Below are 18,452 nucleotides of genomic sequence, written 5' to 3' on the forward strand. Positions count from 1 at the left end.
AGTTTCAACTTTGATCTCCAGCATCTGCAGACCTTACTTTCTCCACAGTGTGATACACTAATGGACAGGGTGTCACAGGAATGGACAGTGTGATACAGTAATGGACAGTGTGACTCAGGAATGGACAGTGTGATACAGTAATGGACAGTGTGATACAGGAATGGACAGTGTGACACAGTAATGGACAGTGTGATACAGTCATGGACAGTGTGATACAGGAATGGGCAGTGTGACACAGTAATGGACAGTGTGATACAGTAATGGACAGTGTGATACAGGAATGGACAGTGTGACACAGGAATGGACAGTGTGACGCAGTAATGGACAGTGTGACGCAGTAATGGGCAGTGTGATGCAGTGATGGACAGTGTGACCCATGAATGAACAGTGTGATGCAGGAATGTACAGGGTGTCACAGGAATGGACAGTGTGACACAGTAATGGACAGTGTGACACAGGAATGGACAGTGTGACGCAGTAATGGGCAGTGTGATGCAGTAATGGACAGTGTGACCCAAGAATGGTCAGTGTGATGCAGGAATGTACAGGGTGTCACAGTATTGGACAGTGTGATACAGGAATGGACAGTGTGATAAAGGAATGGACAGTGTGATACAGCAATGGACAGTGTGACACAGTAATGGACAGTGTGACGCAGTAATGGACAGTGTGATTCAGTTATGGACAGTGTGACGTTCTAATAGACAGTGTTGATACAGGAATTTTCAGTTTGATACAGGAAGAGCTTTGACAGCCAGATCATGCTCCAGGTTGTATCTCCTCTGTTCAAGAGTTAACTGTCTTCTCTTGGATTACTTTTCAAAATCTGCTGAGCATTTCCTGCCAACTATTTAAACTCCTAGAAATGTGTTTCCTCCTGAGCTATGCTCTGCTTTCCATCTTTCAGTCATTAACAAAATGAAGCTTCAAGTTTGAAGATTAAATCAACACTCTTGTTGTGCTATGACCTACAGAAATGTTGAGTGGACTCTGGCATAGGGTGAGGAGCAAGAGTGGTCAATTCAACCCTTTGAGCCCCCTCCGCTATTTAACATGATCATGGCTGATCTATCCTGGTCTCAACTCCACTTTCCTGCCTGCTGCTCACAGCCCTTTTTCATCAGAAACATATCAATTTCTTTCTTGAATCTGTTGGTCGATTCTGCCCCCACTGCATTCTGGGACAGTGAGTTCCACAGATTCACAACCCTCTGGGAGAAGTAGTTTCTCCTCATCTCAGTTTTGAGCCTCCCTCCTCTCACTCTATCTCAATGCCCTCTTGTTCAAGACTGTCCCATAAGGGGGAGTATCTGTTCCACAATATCCTCCTTATCAATCCCCTTTAGTATTTTACATACCTCAATCAGATCTCCCCCTTCATTCTCTGAACTCCAGTGAGTATAAGCCCAAACTATTCAACCAGTTCCTGTATGACAGCCCTTTCATCCTGGAATCAAGTGAAGTGAGTCTTTCCTGGCTAATACAGATAGGATGGGCCAAATGTTCTCCCAAATCTTTGTTCTCATGTTTTATTTGTTTCTATTCCTACGGATTGATTGAACATTTTATTGAAATAATATGAAATAATCCATTAAACCACCTCAGAGGAGTTGCTGTACATTTCAGATTGGTGAGCAACCTCAATGCTCAATTAATGAGCTTCTTGGGATTGTCTGCGTTTTGGCGTTGGCATGTAGGCATTAGTTGGTTTTTGAGTGTAGATAGGACAGAAACCAGTGGGTGGATTTATTTAAATTGTGTCACAATGTTACTCTGTATGTGGGATTTTGTTTACAAATTTGTGGGATTGAAATTCACCTCAACAAACAACACAGAAAAGGTTTTAGAGCATTGATCAGTTACTTAGCCATTTGGTCAATCTCTGCATTCAGCTGTAGTATGCAGCATGTTTAGCAATTTCTTTGGATTTTATTGGAACAACAAGAGAAGAAGTAGGCCATTCAGTCCATCAATTCTGCTCCACCATTCATGAAATCAGAGCTGATCTGATCATCCTCAACTCCATTTTCCTGTCTTTTCCGCAAAACTCTTGGTTCCCTTCTTGGTTAGAAATCTGTCTCTCTCCATCTTGAGTTTGCTTAATGACCCAACCTTGACAGCTCTCTGCAGTAAAGAATCCCAGAGATTCATTACCTTCTGAAGGCAGAAAAGCCTCTTCATCTCTGTCTTAAATGTGCAATTCCTCATTCTCAGATGATGTCCCCTGGTCCAGAAGGGTAAACAACCTTCCCATATCTACTCTGTCAAGTCCCTAAATATCTTACATGTTTCAATAAGGGTCACCTCTCACTCTTCTAAACTTCAGTGAGTACCGACACAACCTACTCGATCTCTCCCTATAATACAGTCCCTCCACAGCCAATAGCATCATAATGAACTGTCTCTGAACTGCCTCCAATGGGTCCTAAAACTGTTCAGAATGTTCAGCTGTAATCTAACTAGTGTCTTCACTTCCCTGTTAATAGAACCAGCCAGCAGATGAAACAAAGCAAGTTGCATACAGCAGGATTTATAGGGGTCTGAGTGAAATGATCTGTGGCAGAATCACATGAGGAATCCAGTCAGGTCCATCTTAATGTGGGGAGCAAGTCATTGTCTGTGCTAAGCAGCGAGGGTGACGTTCTCGCTAGTCAGCGGAAAATTCCTAAGTAAAGGGGTTTATGGCTTGTTAAACACTAGACATCAAGGTTTCAAGATGTGGGTGTCAGAGTGAGTACCTGATAACTCACAACTTGCTCCAAAGGGCCTCCATGTTGGATACTGAGTACACACCATGGCCACTGACCACACACACATCCCACATCCACAAACATTGGCATCCAATATGCCAGCCTCCTGGTACATCTCCAATCCACTTACAGGATGTTTCTGCCCTTCAATGCTGCCCTTTGGGCTGTACCAGCCACTCCCATTGTAACACTGCAGCGAGGACGCTGCGTGCTCAGGGCTTTTAAGTTTATTTACTTCCTCAGTCTCACAGCTCCCTTCCCCACTCCAGTGTCATAGCTGCATCCTGTTTACGTGGGCTTAAACACACTTAATGTTTACCACTTGCATTTTTCAACTTTAACAACGGCATTAAATAACCATGCAATGCAATTATCCAAACATTATACCCTCTTCATTTCTAAACGTGCTAGAAACTAGTCGCAGATTAGATCATTCAGCTCATTAAGCCCTGCTCCACCATTCAATAAGCTCACCGATGTGTGTATTTTCCATAGTCGGCAATTCCATCTTCTCCCAAAAACTTTAGACCTCCCTTTCTGTTGAGAATCGATCTGTCTCTACCTCAATAATACTCAATGGCCTCCTTCCACCGCCTCCTGAGGCAGAGAGTTTCAAAGACTCACAACACTCTGAAAGAAAAACCCTCATCTCTGTCCTGAAAGGGTGACTCCCTAATTTTAATCAGTGCCCCCTCGTTCTAGACTGACCCACCAGAGTGACCATCCTTTCCCCATCCACCGTGTCCAGCTCATTCAGGATCTGATACACTTCAATCAGATTACCCCCTCACTCTGTAACCCCCAGTGAGAACCAGCCCAGTCTGTCCAATTTTTCTTCATCAAACAACCCCCTCGGTCCAGGGACCAATTCAGTTAACCCCCTCTAGACCACCTCCAATGAATTAGTATCCTTTCTTAAATAAGGAGACCAAAACTGTGCTTGGTATTCAAGATGCGGTCACATGAAATCTGTCTATATCTGAAGCATAACATCCTTACATTTATGTTAATTCTTCATGTAATAAAGGATAGGATCTCATTAACTTCCTTGATTAAAATCTAGTTCTTTGAACATATCTTTGGTAGGTTGTGCTAACATTTCCTAATGTGGCTGAGTATCACAGCTCATTATCTAGCCCTCCTGCAATGCACCTCAAGTCATTTTGCTATGCAAGTGGAACAATTTAGATATAAATTGCTGGATTTGAGTTTCACTGGAGTGTTGCAGGATCATGTTTATTGATATAATCTTAAATTGTTTTACAGAATGATTCCATCTTCTAGCAAGACGTTCCTTGTGAAAGACTTAGTTGCTGGACGAGACTATGACCTATGTGTTCTGGCTGTCTATGATGATGGAATTACCACTTTGACTGCGACACGGGCTGTAGGCTGTGTACAGTTCACCACAGAGAAGGAATACACACAGTGTCGATCCATGCACACCCAGTTCCTTGGTGGGACCATGATCATCATCATTGGTGGCATCATTGTGGCCTCTGTGTTGGTTTTCATCATCATCCTTATGATCAGATACAAAGTCTACAATAACACTGGGGAACACAAGACTAAGGTCAGTAACGTTTACTCACAGACTAATGGAAGTCAGAATGGGGCCATGCCACCATCAACCTCAAAACTGTTGGAAAGTCGAGAGGAACATGTCCAGGAGATGTTGCCAGATGCTCCCAAAGGAACCTTGGCCGTGGCTTTGACTACAGATTACGATAAAGCCTCTGTCACTCAAAGCCCATCTTTTCCCACAGAGGATATAACTCCTCATAAGCGAAGGAGAACTCGGACAGATGTGCCATTCTCTTCTAAGGAGATTCAAGGCGAGGACCAAGGTAGCACATCAGCAGAACCCTGAAATTCCCAAGTTCTTTGAAGACATTATGTAAAGGAAAGAGTCAAATTCTACAAATTGTCATAATTCTAGTACTGTTCACAGATAGTCTGGGGTGTTAAATATAAACCAAAAATGTTGGAAATACTCAACAGACAGACAATATCTGCAGAGGGACAAATAGAGTCAATGTTTCACACTAATGATGGCCCTTCTACTGCCCTAGCATCTTCATAAGTACCTGCCTAAAAAGGCTGATCTTAGGGATCAGAAGAACCACAAAATTACAGTCTGACATTTTTCCATTTTTACAGATATATATATTTTTGATACCTTGAAGTATGACATTTGGAGATTGCCTGAAATTCTAGATGCAAGACCTCTGCAGAAATATAAAAATACATAGAACTACTGAGGAAGAGGGATTTATTTTCAGCAAAATCATTAATATGTGGTGCATCAAATAAAATCAAATACTGCGGATGCTGCATATCTGAATCATAGCCAAAACATGCTGGAATGCTCAGTTCCATCTCAGCGCAGTCTCTGCTGCTCAGAAATGTTTTTAATTTCTTTCATTCTGCTTATATCATCTTATTTTCATTTTATTTCATCTGTATAACCTCCTCCTGTTTTTCATTTCAGTACATTGCATGCTATCCAGCCTCCCTGTGATGTGTGAGTATAAGAGGGTGTACATATGTGTGTCTGACTGGATGTGATATGTGTTGGTGTTTCTCCATGAGCTCCCCCCTCCTTTCCACCAACCCCCACTTACACCTTTCTGCTCACATCCGTTCCTAACTGGATTACAGTTTCAATGTGCCCCCTCTACAGTTTCTTCATCTTCTGACAAAGACTGTTCATAATTACAACGTTTAAAAGCACCTGGATGGAGACATGAATAGGAAGAGTTTAGGTGGATATAGGTCATGTGCTGGCAAATGGGACTGGATTACTTTAGGATTTCTGGTCGGCATGGACAATTTGGACCCAATGGTCTGTTTCTGTGCTGTACAGCTCCATGACTCTATAAATAGTTACTCTGTTCACTTTTTTCAGCACTTCTTAGAGTTTCATTGAACATGTTATTTCATGGTCAGAAGTCAGACAACATCATGTTATAGTCCAACAGGTTAATTTGAAATCACAAGCTTTCACAACGTTGCCCACGTGATTTCAAATAAACTCATTGGACCATAACCTGGTGCTGTCTGACCTCTGACCCTGACCACCCCAGTCCAACACCGGCATCTCCACATCATTTGTTTTCATGCCAGCTGCCAGTGGCAGATAATGGGGCGGTTTGACTCTTGAAGTTGATGATTTTGTCAGGTGACTGTTTGCACTATAGGTGCTCTGCATGTAGGCTCCTGGTGCTAAAGGGGATCTGCCCTTTGTCACCCACTCGCAGACTGCAATGTTTGTTTTTTTCAAACCAGCATTGCAAAGTTTGCACAAAAGGGCAGCCACGCTTATTCAACTTAAATTCAAAAGAAACATTTCGGATAAGAACCAGATGCCTGAATCTGAGGAGAGTTTGGATTTGCTAACTGAAGACAGATGAAAGCAAAGATTAAAATAATTGAAGTCACTCAGACTATCAGCTGGTAATCTTTAAAAACGCATGAGAGTATCAGGTCAGCTTAACCATCTCATAATTTGATAAATTACCGGCTATTACTGTCATAATGCTACCAGACTATGAAGGGATGGGGGATGGGGGTTGGGTGCAAGCTTTATTATTTTAATATGGGGACCAAGTAATACGATATGGGCTTTAGAAATGGAGCAAACAACGTTTTAACAGCTTGTTCTCTTGAATCTCTTTTCCAATATTTTTAGTTTTACTTTTTATTGCTTATAATCTCACACTCATTTCTCCCTCACCCCATCCTTCTGCTGTTCATTAAGTAATGGAGTGATAGCCATGATTGGTTGAAATCTAATACCGAAAGCCACTTTCTCTAATCGGAGGGGTGAGCATTAAGCTTTGACCTGGTTTTAGTGTTTTCAATGTTCGTGATTTGCTCGCATGTCCATTTCTTTCCTGGAATTACTTTAACGTTTGGAATTCATATAGGAGATTTAAACGTGCAAAAAACTCCATTTTAGTTACCCACATAAATCACAGGCCTTAACAAGCTCTTCAGTTCGTGAGGCTTGTGAATGAATCATGATTGTATTTGTCAGAGCACGCAGCATTCATTGCGGGTGAAGTTGATTTGCATCATAAATAGCAACTGAAGTGCTCAAAATTCTCACAACCAACAGACTCTGAGTCCGTACGCAATAGTCTGGACAGCTTCTCCAACTCTCAGCTCACGCAGTGTGAGGCCCTGGTCATGTAGGAGGAGGCTCGTTGGTCCACTGATCCCGATGCTGATCTTTTGAAGGATCTGTACTCTTTCATAGAGTCAGACAGCATGGAAACAGACCCTTTGGTCCAACTGGTCTATCCAGTGAGTTCTGGCTACTGATTGTAATGAGGTCAGCCTACTGGACCTCATATGACATGAGTCCCCTGGTTGGGGCTGTTAATCTGGCTGACATAAATGGATGAATATTAGGGATATTGAGACCCTGAATACCTGACTCAGTCAGAGGCAATGTTATTGTCAAAGGCTATACATTTGTAAATAAAAGGTGATTGGTGATGGGATGCAGCCTCTGAAGAGTTATTTCAAGTTCTATTTCCATGCTTTCACCATAGCCCTGCTGATTTTTCCTTTTAAATATTAAACCAATTCCATTTTGTTTGGGAGTTGAATCCACTGCACTTTCAAGATTGCAATAGCTCACAATGTTCCTTTGATCTTTCACATTCTTTTGCCAATTAACTTCAATTTGTTCCTTCTTCTTACTGATCCTTCTGCAATGGAAACAATTTCTCCTTTTTCACTGTATCAAAATGACTCATGATTTTGGAAACCATACCAACCCACCCCTTTAACCTTCTCTGCTCTAAGGAGAACAATCCTAGTTTCACCAGTCTCCCCACATGAGTAAAGTCCCTCATTCCCAAAACTATTCCTGGAAATGCCCTCATTAAGGTCTTCTCTTCCTTCTGAAAGCTTGCTGCTCAGAATTTTGTTTTTTTCATTTGATCACAGCATGAAGGCATTGCTGGCTAGGCCAGCATTTATTACCCATCCCTAATTGCCCAGAGGGTAGCCACAACTCAGCCATGATGTTGTGGGTCTGAAGTCACATGTCGACCAAACCAGGTAAAGATGGAAGTTTCCATCCCTAAAGGGTATTAGCAGGTCAGATGGATTTTTCCAACAATTGACAATGGATTTGTGGTTATCATTAGATTCTTAATTCCAGGTTTTATTGAATTTAAATTCCACCATCTGCTGTGACGTGATTCGGACCCAGGTCCCGGGAACATTATCTGGGTCTTTGGATGAACAGTCCAGTGACAATATTACTATGCCATTGCCTCCCCAGTAGCTGAATACAATCCTCTATTTTAAACACAAGCAGTGATTTAAACACAAGCAGTTTATCATAACACCCTTCCTTTTGAACTAACTGTACTGGGAAAAATAAGGATGCCAAATGTTTTACTTTTGATGGGTTTTATCATCTTGTACTGTTAGCTTCAAAAACATTCTCAGACAAGATCCTGGCTTTCCCCAATCCTGCCCATTTTCCAACCAGATCATTTTGTTTCTTTTGTGTCTCCTGCTCTTTCTTCCTAAATGCACGTAACTTCACAAATCTCTGTATTAATTTTCACTTGTCATGTGTAATTTCATACATTTCTCCAAGCCCTGCCAAATTCTATTATTATCTTCCTCTCAGTTTCCTGCATTTTCAAGTTTCACTTCATCTGCAAACTTTGAACTTAAGCCGTGTCCAATCATGAGTAAATAGCAAAAAGGAACCGAAACCTTAGCATTGACCCCTAGGGGTCACGGTTTAAAAAGATGGTGTCTTCCATTTAAGATGGAGATGAGGAGAACTCTTTGTTCCCCAGAAGGTTGAGAGCCTTTGGAACTCTCACCCTCGGAGGCTGGTGGAGATGGGTCTTTAAACGTTTTTAAGGTAGACATGGATAAACTTTTGACTGACATTTTGCTGACACCACACATTTTTGCTCCAGTCTGAAAAACAAATATTCATGAATTACTCTCCACTTTCTGTTCTTTGATTAGATTTCCTACAGTGTGGAAACAGGCCCTTCAGCCCAACTAGTCCACACTGACCCTCCAAAGAGCAACCCACCCAGACCCATTCCCCTACATTTAACCCTGACCAATGCACCTAACACTACGGGCAATTTAGCATGGCCCATTCACCTGACTTGCACATCTTTGGACTGTGGGAGGAAACCAGAGCACCCGGAGGAAACCCACACAGACACGGGGAGAATGTGCAAACTCCACACAGACAGTTGCCTGAGGCGGGAATTGAACCTGGGTCCCTGGCGCTGTGAGGCAGCAGTGCTAACCACTGAGCCACCGTGCCGCCCATTAGTCAACTTTATATCCAAATAACCACAGTTCCTTATACTCTACAGGCTTTAATATTGTGAACAACACTTTGTCAAGAAAAAAGTTTTGGAAGTTGAAATGAACAGCAGTTTGTGAGTTAGCTGGAAAGTTAACCTAGGTAACTTATTAACTTAGACAATCATGATAACTGATAAAATGATCATGGACTCACCACAGAAGTGGAGGTTCAACCAAGACTCTACTTCCATAGCAACAAAGGTGTAGTTGTTACATTGTCTGGTGATACAAAGATATGATGTGGAGGTGCCAGTGTTGGACTGTGAGAGACAAAATCATACAACACCAGGTTATACTCCAACAGGTTTATTTAAAAGCACTAGCTTTCGGAGCGCTGCTCCTTCATCAGATGGTTGTAGAGCAGGATCATAAGACACAGAATTTATAGCAAAAGATCACAGTGTCTTGCAACTGCTACGATATATTGAACAAACCTAGATTGCCGTTAAGTCTTTTAACTTTCAGAATGGGTTGCAGGTTTCAGTTCATTAATATGTAAATCCCAAAACTTCTTTCAAGTCACATTCTCGAGATAACTTAAGGTTTTATAAAAAAAGGCGATTTCTCATCTGAGGCAATGCATTACAAGTGTTAGGTTAGAGTCTGTCTGTATCCCAATCTTGAGTCAGACTGGCTCTATTTTCAAAGTAGGAATTTATAAAATGTTACATGGGCTGACTACCTGCAGATGGTGCGCTTTTTGAACAAAATAGAAAGTATCTACACTTACAATTCTGCAAATGCAAATTCACCCCGTAGACTTATATGTGTGTGTGCTTGCATGTGCATGAGAGAGAGAGAATGTATGTGTGTGTGGGAGAGTGTGTGAGTGCATGCATGCATGCTTGGTAGAGTGTGTGCGTGAGTGTGATGGAATATAAGCCTATGAGAGAGTGTGTGCATGGTTGTGAGTGTGGGGTGTGCGTGTGTGTGTCTAAGTCTAAGAGAGCATGTGTATGATAGAGGGTTTGCTTGAGTGAGTATGTAAAAGTGTGTCTGTGTAAATCAACTGAGAGGATAATAAAGAGAGAGGCTAAAAACAGTGTGTAGAAATTTGAAAGATGGACTATAATGTGGAATGATGTGAACTTGCCTACTTTGGCAGGAAAAATGAAAGAAACAATGCTTTATGTAAATGAAGAGGGACCTAAGGTGCAGAGGGATCTGGATAGCCTGGTGCACATCAGGTTAGCAGGCAAATCCAACAAGTGAACAGGAAGGCAAGTGGAACGTTGTCATTTATTACAAGGGAAATGGAAAATAAGATTAGGAATGTTTTGCTGCTGTTATACAGAGCATTGGTGAGACCATATCTGTAGTACTGTGGACATCTTTGGTCTCCTTATTTAATGGAATATTTGAACATGCTGGAATGTTCACTGGACCAATACCTGGAAATGGAGCCAAACGGTTATCTTAAGGAAATGTTGGACAGATTAGGCCTGTCCCGTTGGACTGATTTTCACTCAAGAGATGACAGCTTGTCCGGTCAGGCCAGCATTTAGTGTCCATCCCTAATTGCTCAGAGAGCAGTTTAGGAGTAACCCACATTGCTGGGGGTCTGGAGTCACATGTAAGGATAGCAGTTTCCTTCCCTAAAGGGCATTAGTAAACCAGATGGGCTTTTCCAACAACTGAGCTGACTTTTGGAACCACTATAGTCCAAGTGCTGTCTGTAGGTAGACCGACAATGCAGTTGGGGATTAGAAGAATAAGGAGTTGACATTGTTGAAATGTTTAAGATCCCAAGGAGAGTTGACAGGATGGATGCTGAAAGGATATTCCCCTCGAAGGGAGACGGCAGCTAGAGGCATCGTTTAAAAAGAAGGTGACTTCCATTTAAGATGGAGATGATGAGAACTCTTTTCTCCCAGAGAGATGAGAGTCTTTGGAACTCTCTTCCCCAGAGAGCAGTGCGGATGGGTAACTGGATGTGTTTTAAGGTTGACTGACAGGGGAGGGGAGGGTCAAAGGGGAAGTAGAGTTGAAACCGCAATCAGATTTTGTTGAATGGTGAGGTAGGGGCTGAATGGCCACCTCCTAATTTGCATGTTTGTATATTTGGTGCCACTTGAATTTTTTTTTGAGAGGGAGGTGTTAATTGTAACTTTAGTCAGAAAAAAATGCACAACTTGGAATGGTTTGAGGCATGTCAGTGATAAAGCAGTTTTCAGAAAGAACTAAGTGGCGAAATATAATTTTGAAAGAGCACAGCAAGAAAACAAGAATGATTCCTTGGTCCTGAACAAGGGTCAACAGACTTGAGCTGTTAACTCTGTACAGCTCTCTTCATATCCTGCTGAGTTCCTCCAGCAATTTTGTGTTCATTTCAGATTTCCACCATCTGCAGTTCTTTGTTTATTTTTATATAAGAATGTTTCTTTGTATGGAACAGTAAACACAAAGAGGTTTAGTGTGGATGAGTACCTGGATGATACACTCATTTTGCCACAGTACAATTCTGAGAGGATTCAGACTTTGTCTTTAACCTAGGCAGAGGCTGAATCACTGTAACTGATCATTGTCCACTGCCTCTTGCTGGATATTCTCAATACCTGGATGCTGGAGTGGTCTGATTTAACCTCGGCAGCAATGACATCTCTCCAGCCCTCTGAGTCATGTCTGTCTCACATTCTCAGGCATCAAACTTGTGCCACAGGATTGAGAAAAAATCAGGACCAAGAGCAAATTGGATATTCAGAGATGGAATAAAGAATCACGTTAGCTTTTGACACACCCTGAGGAGCTGACCTATTTTTGTCTTTCGGAAAGGACTCCTGATGTTGCTAAATATAATCTTTGCTTAAAATGTTCCTTAAGTTGTCTTTTGGATCATTTAAACCACAATAGAATTGTGAGCAAGAACGATGATGCCCTGAAGCTTTAGTGACTCCACATTCAGAGTCAAACAGTGTGGCGCTGGAAAAGCACAGCCTGTCAGGCAGCATCTGAGGAGCAGGACAGTCGATGTCTCAGGTATAAGCCCTTCATCAGGAATTCCCGAAACGTTGATTCTCCTGCTCCTCAGATGCTGCCTGACCTGCTGTGCTTTTCCAGCGCCACACTTTCTAACTCTGATCTCCAGTATCTGCAGTCCTTATCTTCTCCTGATTCCACATTCATGTCCGACAGAAAGTGAGAACTGTTAAACGTGAGGGGCGTTGGGTCTGGAAAATTTCACTCCTGTGTCCTACCCAAACCCCAAACCGTGGGAGGTAAGAATGGTAGGACTGAGAGGATAATGACTAACAAAGAGGTCAGGTAGCTGTGACGTACATAAGATTAGAAATTACCCTGTCAAAATTCAACTCCAAACACTTCTCTCTCTGTCTGGATCACACTAATCCTTGTCTATTTTATTAATGTTAATAAGCTGATGGAGATGAATGGAAATGAAACCCCCCTGACAGATCAGAGGGGGTAGATTGTTGAAATGCTATTCCAGTTTTCCAATCAGGATCTCTCTTGTTCATCCGCTGTAGCCTAATAGGATCAGGAGAGGTCATTTCAGCTTCTCGTCCCTGCTCTATCATTCACTTTGAACTTGGCTGAACATCCCGCATCCTGCTAATCCCTAACCCAACTCACACCCTCCACACGCCACATGCTTCTTTCATTACTTTGCCATCCAGCCTGCCTTGAGACCGAAAAGTGTCCCTCTGTGACCCAGACCCAGTCAGTGTTTGACATTAACCGCTCAGTCTTTAATGGGGCTGTGGTCTCTGAATCCTTTCCCTGTTGGTTCAATATTTGGGTAATAATAGTCCCGTGCTGTAAAGGGACTCGTTCTTGAATATTGATGGAGTTCTTTTAGTGAATCTGTGTTATCAGCAAAGCAAAAAACCAATGTGGGCATTGAGTTAATTGATAACAACAAATGCTGGAGATCACAGCAGGTCAGGCAGCATTCGTGGAGAGAGAGCAAGCTGATGTTTCGTGTCTAGACGACTCTTCAGCAGAGTTGGTTATTTAGAGTTAATCAGAGTTAATCTGCAACCCTGCTCAGATCACAACCCATGCCCTGTTGGTGTAGTCAGCTATCCCCAATCCTAATCTACCATTTCCTCCTTTTCTATTTGTTTTGCCTTGATATTTAGCCAGTAAATATAGTTATTAATCTGAGGCTGAGCTTGGAATATAGTTGGGAACTGATGGTTTCCAGTGAAATTGCTTGAACTCCAGTTGGTCTGGGATGATGACATCACGGCTGAACGTTATGGTCACTCGGCTATAATCCAGAGACTGGGTTCAAATCCCACCAGGTCACCTGATGGAGATTAAATCCATAAATCTGAATGTGAAAGCTAGCTCCAGTGATAGCATCTATCATTGACTGTTGTACAAACCTAACCTGGTTCACTAATGTCCCTTAGGGAAAGAAATGTGCCACCAATACCCATCCTAGCCCTACATGTGACTCCAGACTGATAGCAATATGGTTGACTCTTAGCTGCCCCCGGAATGGTTCTTGAGAGACCATCAGTACCAAGGCAATTAGGGATGGGAAAAAAAAAACTTGTCAGGGGCACTTACATCCTATGAAAAGCTAAATAACTGGAAACATAGAATGTTGGAAGTACATAACAACATCTTTCCATGTCCTAAGGCAATATAGAAATGTAAAACATCCAAAGATATTTCCCAGACAGATATTGCCTCCGTGAGGCAAATGATGAATGACTCGTTCATGCGATGAGTCTTGAGGAGGATCTAAAATGAGGAAAAAGAGAGGTGGAGAGATTTTGGGAGTATGTTCCCGTGTTGCTCGTGAAGGCAAAGCTCTTAATGTTGACATGAAGGAAATCAGGCTGACAAGGGGTTTAGATAGGGTAGACAGGGAGAGCATTTTTCCAAGTATGGTGACGGTGAGCATGAGGGGGCATGCCTTTAAATTGAGGGGTGATAGATATAGGACATATGTCAGAGATAGTTTCTTTACTCAGAGAGTAGTAAGGGTATGGAATGCTTTGCCTGCAACGGTAGTAGATTCGCCAACTTTAAGTACATTTAAGTCGTCATTGGACAAGCATATGGACGTACATGGAATAGTGTAGATGGGATGGGCTTCAGATTGGTATGACAGGGCAGCACAACATCGAGGGCCGAAGGGCCTGCACTGCTGTAATGTTCTATGTTCTATATGTTCTAAGAGGCAGAATGCAGATATCTCTGAGGTTGTGAGGTTGGAGGAGATTACAGAGATGGGGCTGGGGTCACAGATGCATAGGAACTGATGAGAATTCCAAGTTGATTTGGATAAAGATGCTCGAAACATCGACTCTCCTGCTCCTCGGATGCTGCCTGACCTGCTGTGTTTTTCCAATACCACACTCTCGACTCTGATCTCCAGTATCTGCAGTCCTCACTTTCTCCTGGGATAAAGGTCTGACAAAGGTCTGAGTGAAGACTGATTGTTAATGGGTAGTGCAAGCTAGGAGACTGATACCAATTTTGGAGGTGCTTACGTTAACACACACACTGGAAGGTGGGATCTCGGAAGGAAAGTCATGGAACAGTGAAGTCTGGAAGATGCTGGGATTGACTGTGGAAGGAGCTGCCAACAGCTCAAGCTGAAGAGTGAGTGACCATCAAAGAGGCAGTGCCTGATGGAGAAAATAGACTGAATTGGACCGAAGTCTGTCAGAGGGACAAATCCTGAGGTTATTCTCCCTTTCCAGCTTTTCTGGTTTCTAATTCTGTGCTTTGCCCTACTTTGCGTGAAAGTTAATTAAAAGCTCCTGCTAACTCAAGTCAGCAGGAACAGAGAAATGAATTAAACTTCACCCAGTTGGTGTCACCCATTGCTGACATCTGCTCCTCAATACGAGCTGTTATCTAAATTTGATCAGTACAGGGGGCAAATTACATCCAATTTTCAGATATCAGATTCGCAAGGCCAGACTATAAACAAGCTCAGATTTTACATGTGTTTCTGATAAGTTTTGCTATTGGGACAGATCACTCACAGCTTGTAATGTGACCTTATCTTTTACTTCCTCTGGATATTTTGTCTTTAACAAATAACAATTTTATGTGAAATTCCCCTCAGAGTCCATATATGCTCTTTCAGAAATCTCAAATTTATTTCCACTCCTCTAACTCAGAGATCAAGAGAACTAGCTATCAGTCTTTCTCTTGTCTCTCTCTCTCGTCATTTCTTAATAATCGTACTCCCTCTGTCTAAAATTAAACTTCCACAAGCAATCTCCCAGTTCGCTCCCACAGCACTGCTCCCTAAACTTTGCAGAAATTTGGCAAGATAAAATATTGCAAATGGAGTTTATCATTTTTCTGGACTTTTCCTCAAATTATTGAGAAAAATCAAGAAAGTCCTCAACAGAAATTTAACTCATTGGCCTCTGATCATTGTCCCTATATCCACTCTGCTCCTGGCCCAAGGAATCCTACTGATCTACCCTGTCTACCCTGATCTACCCTGATCTACCCTGATCTACCCTGTCTACCCTGATCTACCCTGATCTACCCTGATCTACCCTGTTTACCCTGTCTACCCTGATCTACCCTGATCTACCCTGTCTCCCATGATCTACTCTGATATACCCTGATCTTCCCTGATCTACCCTGTCTACCCTGTCTACCCTGATATACCCTGATATACCCTGATCTACCCTGATATACCCTGATATACCCTGATCTACCCTGTCTACCCTGATCTACCCCGATCTACCCTGTCTACCCTGTTTACTCTGATATACCCTGATCTACCCTGTCTACCCTGATCTACCCTGTCTACCCCATGTACCCCATCTACCCTGATCTAACCTGATCTACCCTGATCTACCCTGTCTACCCTGTCTACCCTGTCTACCCTGATCTACCCTGATCTACCCTGTCTACCCGTGTACCCCGTCTACCCTGATCTACCCTGTCTCCCCTGATCTACCTTGTCCACCCTGATCTACCCTGATCTACCCTGTCTACCCCGTGTACCCCGTCTACCCTGATCTACCCTGTCTCCCCTGATCTACCTTGTCTACCCTGATCTACCCTGATCTACCCTGTCTACCCTGATCTACCCTGTCTGCCTGTCTACCCTGATCTACCCTGTCTACCCCATCTACCCTGATCTACACTGTCTACCCTGTCCTCCCTGATCTACCCTGTCTACTCTGATATACCCTGATCTACCCTGTCTACCCCATGTACCCCATCTACCCTGATCTACCCTGTCTCCCCTGATCTACCCTGTCTACCCCGTCTACCCTGTCCATCCTGATCTACCCAGTCTACCCTGATCTACCCTGATCTACCCTGATCTACACTGTCCACCCTGATCTACCCTGTCTACCCTGATCTACCCTGATCTACCCTGTCTCCCATGATCTACTCTGATATACCCTGATCTTCCCTGATCTACCCTGTCTACCCTGTCTACCCTGATATACCCTGATATACCCTGATCTACCCTGATATACCCTGATATACCCTGATCTACCCTGTCTACCCTGATCTACCCCGATCTACCCTGTCTACCCTGTTTACTCTGATATACCCTGATCTACCCTGTCTACCCTGATCTACCCTGTCTACCCCATGTACCCCATCTACCCTGATCTAACCTGATCTACCCTGATCTACCCTGTCTACCCTGTCTACCCCGTCTACCCTGTCTACCCTGATCTACCCTGATCTACCCTGTCTACCCGTGTACCCCGTCTACCCTGATCTACCCTGTCTCCCCTGATCTACCTTGTCCACCCTGATCTACCCTGATCTACCCTGTCTACCCCGTGTACCCCGTCTACCCTGATCTACCCTGTCTCCCCTGATCTACCTTGTCTACCCTGATCTACCCTGATCTACCCTGTCTACCCTGATCTACCCTGTCTGCCTGTCTACCCTGATCTACCCTGTCTACCCCATCTACCCTGATGTACACTGTCTACCCTGTCCTCCCTGATCTACCCTGTCTACCCTGTCTACTCTGATATACCCTGATCTACCCTGTCTACCCCATGTACCCCATCTACCCTGATCTACCCTGTCTCCCCTGATCTACCCTGTCTACCCCGTATACACTGTCCATCCTGATCTACCCAGTCTACCCTGATCTACCCTGATCTACCCTGATCTACACTGTCCACCCTGATCTACCCTGTCTCCCCTGATCTACCCTGTCTACCCTGTCTACCCTGATCTACCCCGATCTACCCTGTCTACCCTGTCTACCCTGATATACCCTGATCTACCCTGATCTACACTGTCCACCCTGATCTACCCTGTCTACCCTGATCTACCCTGTCTACCCCATGTACCCCATCTACCCTGATCTAACCTGATCTACCCTGATCTATCCTGTCTACCCTGTCTACCCCGTCTACCCTGTCTACCCTGATCTACCCTGTCTACCCCGTGTACCCCGTCTACCCTGTCTACCCTGATCTACCCTGTCTATCCTGATCTACCCTGTCTACCCTGATCTACCCTGTCTACCCTGTCTACCCTGATCGACCCTGATCTACCCTGATCTAGCCTGTCTACCCTGATATACCCTGATCTACCCTGTCTACCCTGATCGACCCTGATCTACCCTGTCTATCCTGATCTACCCTGTCTACCCTGATAAACCCTGTCTACCCTGATCTACCCTGTCTACCCTGATCTACACTGTCCACCCTGATCTACCCTGTCTACCCTGTCAACCCTGATCTACCCTGTCTACCCTGTCTACCCTGATATACCCTGATCTATCCTGATCTACCCTGTCTATCCTGATCTACCCTGTCTACCCTGATCTACCCTGATATACCCTGATCTACCCTGATCTACCCTGTCTACCCTGATCTACCCTGATCTACCCTGATATACCCTGATCTACCCTGATCGACACTGATCTACCCTGTCTACCCTGATCTATCCTGTCTACCCTATCTTCCCTGATATACCCTGATCTACTCTGTCTACCCTGATCTACCCTGATCTACCCTGATCTACCCTGATATACCCTGATCTACCCTGATCTAACCTGATCTACCCTGATCTACCCTGTCTACCCTGTCTACCCTGTCTACCCTGATCTACCCTGATCTACCCTGTCTACCCGTGTACCCCGTCTACCCTGATCTACCCTGTCTCCCCTGATCTACCTTGTCCACCCTGATCTACCCTGATCTACCCTGTCTACCCCGTGTACCCCGTCTACCCTGATCTACCCTGTCTCCCCTGATCTACCTTGTCTACCCTGATCTACCCTGATCTACCCTGTCTACCCTGATCTACCCTGTCTGCCTGTCTACCCTGATCTACCCTGTCTACCCCATCTACCCTGATCTACACTGTCTACCCTGTCCTCCCTGATCTACCCTGTCTACTCTG

At 43.8% G+C, this 18,452-nt stretch overlaps 1 protein-coding gene across 4 annotated transcripts in view; it reads left to right on the forward strand.

Moving 5' to 3' along the window:
* Positions 1 to 18,452, forward strand: part of LOC122542726 (leucine-rich repeat and fibronectin type III domain-containing protein 1-like protein) — a 293,692-nt gene that overhangs the window by 249,507 nt on the left and 25,733 nt on the right. For all 4 annotated transcript variants that reach the window (XR_015754685.1, XR_015754684.1, XR_015754686.1 and 1 more), the window contains one exon: positions 4,017 to 4,597. Coding sequence is in view for 1 of the 4 variants with exons in the window: in XM_087983890.1 (XP_087840016.1) it covers positions 4,017 to 4,597 (581 nt within the window). In the remaining 3 variants the exon portion in view is untranslated. The remainder of the gene's footprint in view (positions 1 to 4,016; positions 4,598 to 18,452) is intronic.

This window comes from Chiloscyllium plagiosum, unplaced genomic scaffold, assembly GCF_037043375.1.
Source record: "Chiloscyllium plagiosum isolate Xiang-an unplaced genomic scaffold, Cpla_swu_hap1 HiC_scaffold_47, whole genome shotgun sequence".
NCBI classification, from domain to species: domain Eukaryota; kingdom Metazoa; phylum Chordata; class Chondrichthyes; order Orectolobiformes; family Hemiscylliidae; genus Chiloscyllium; species Chiloscyllium plagiosum.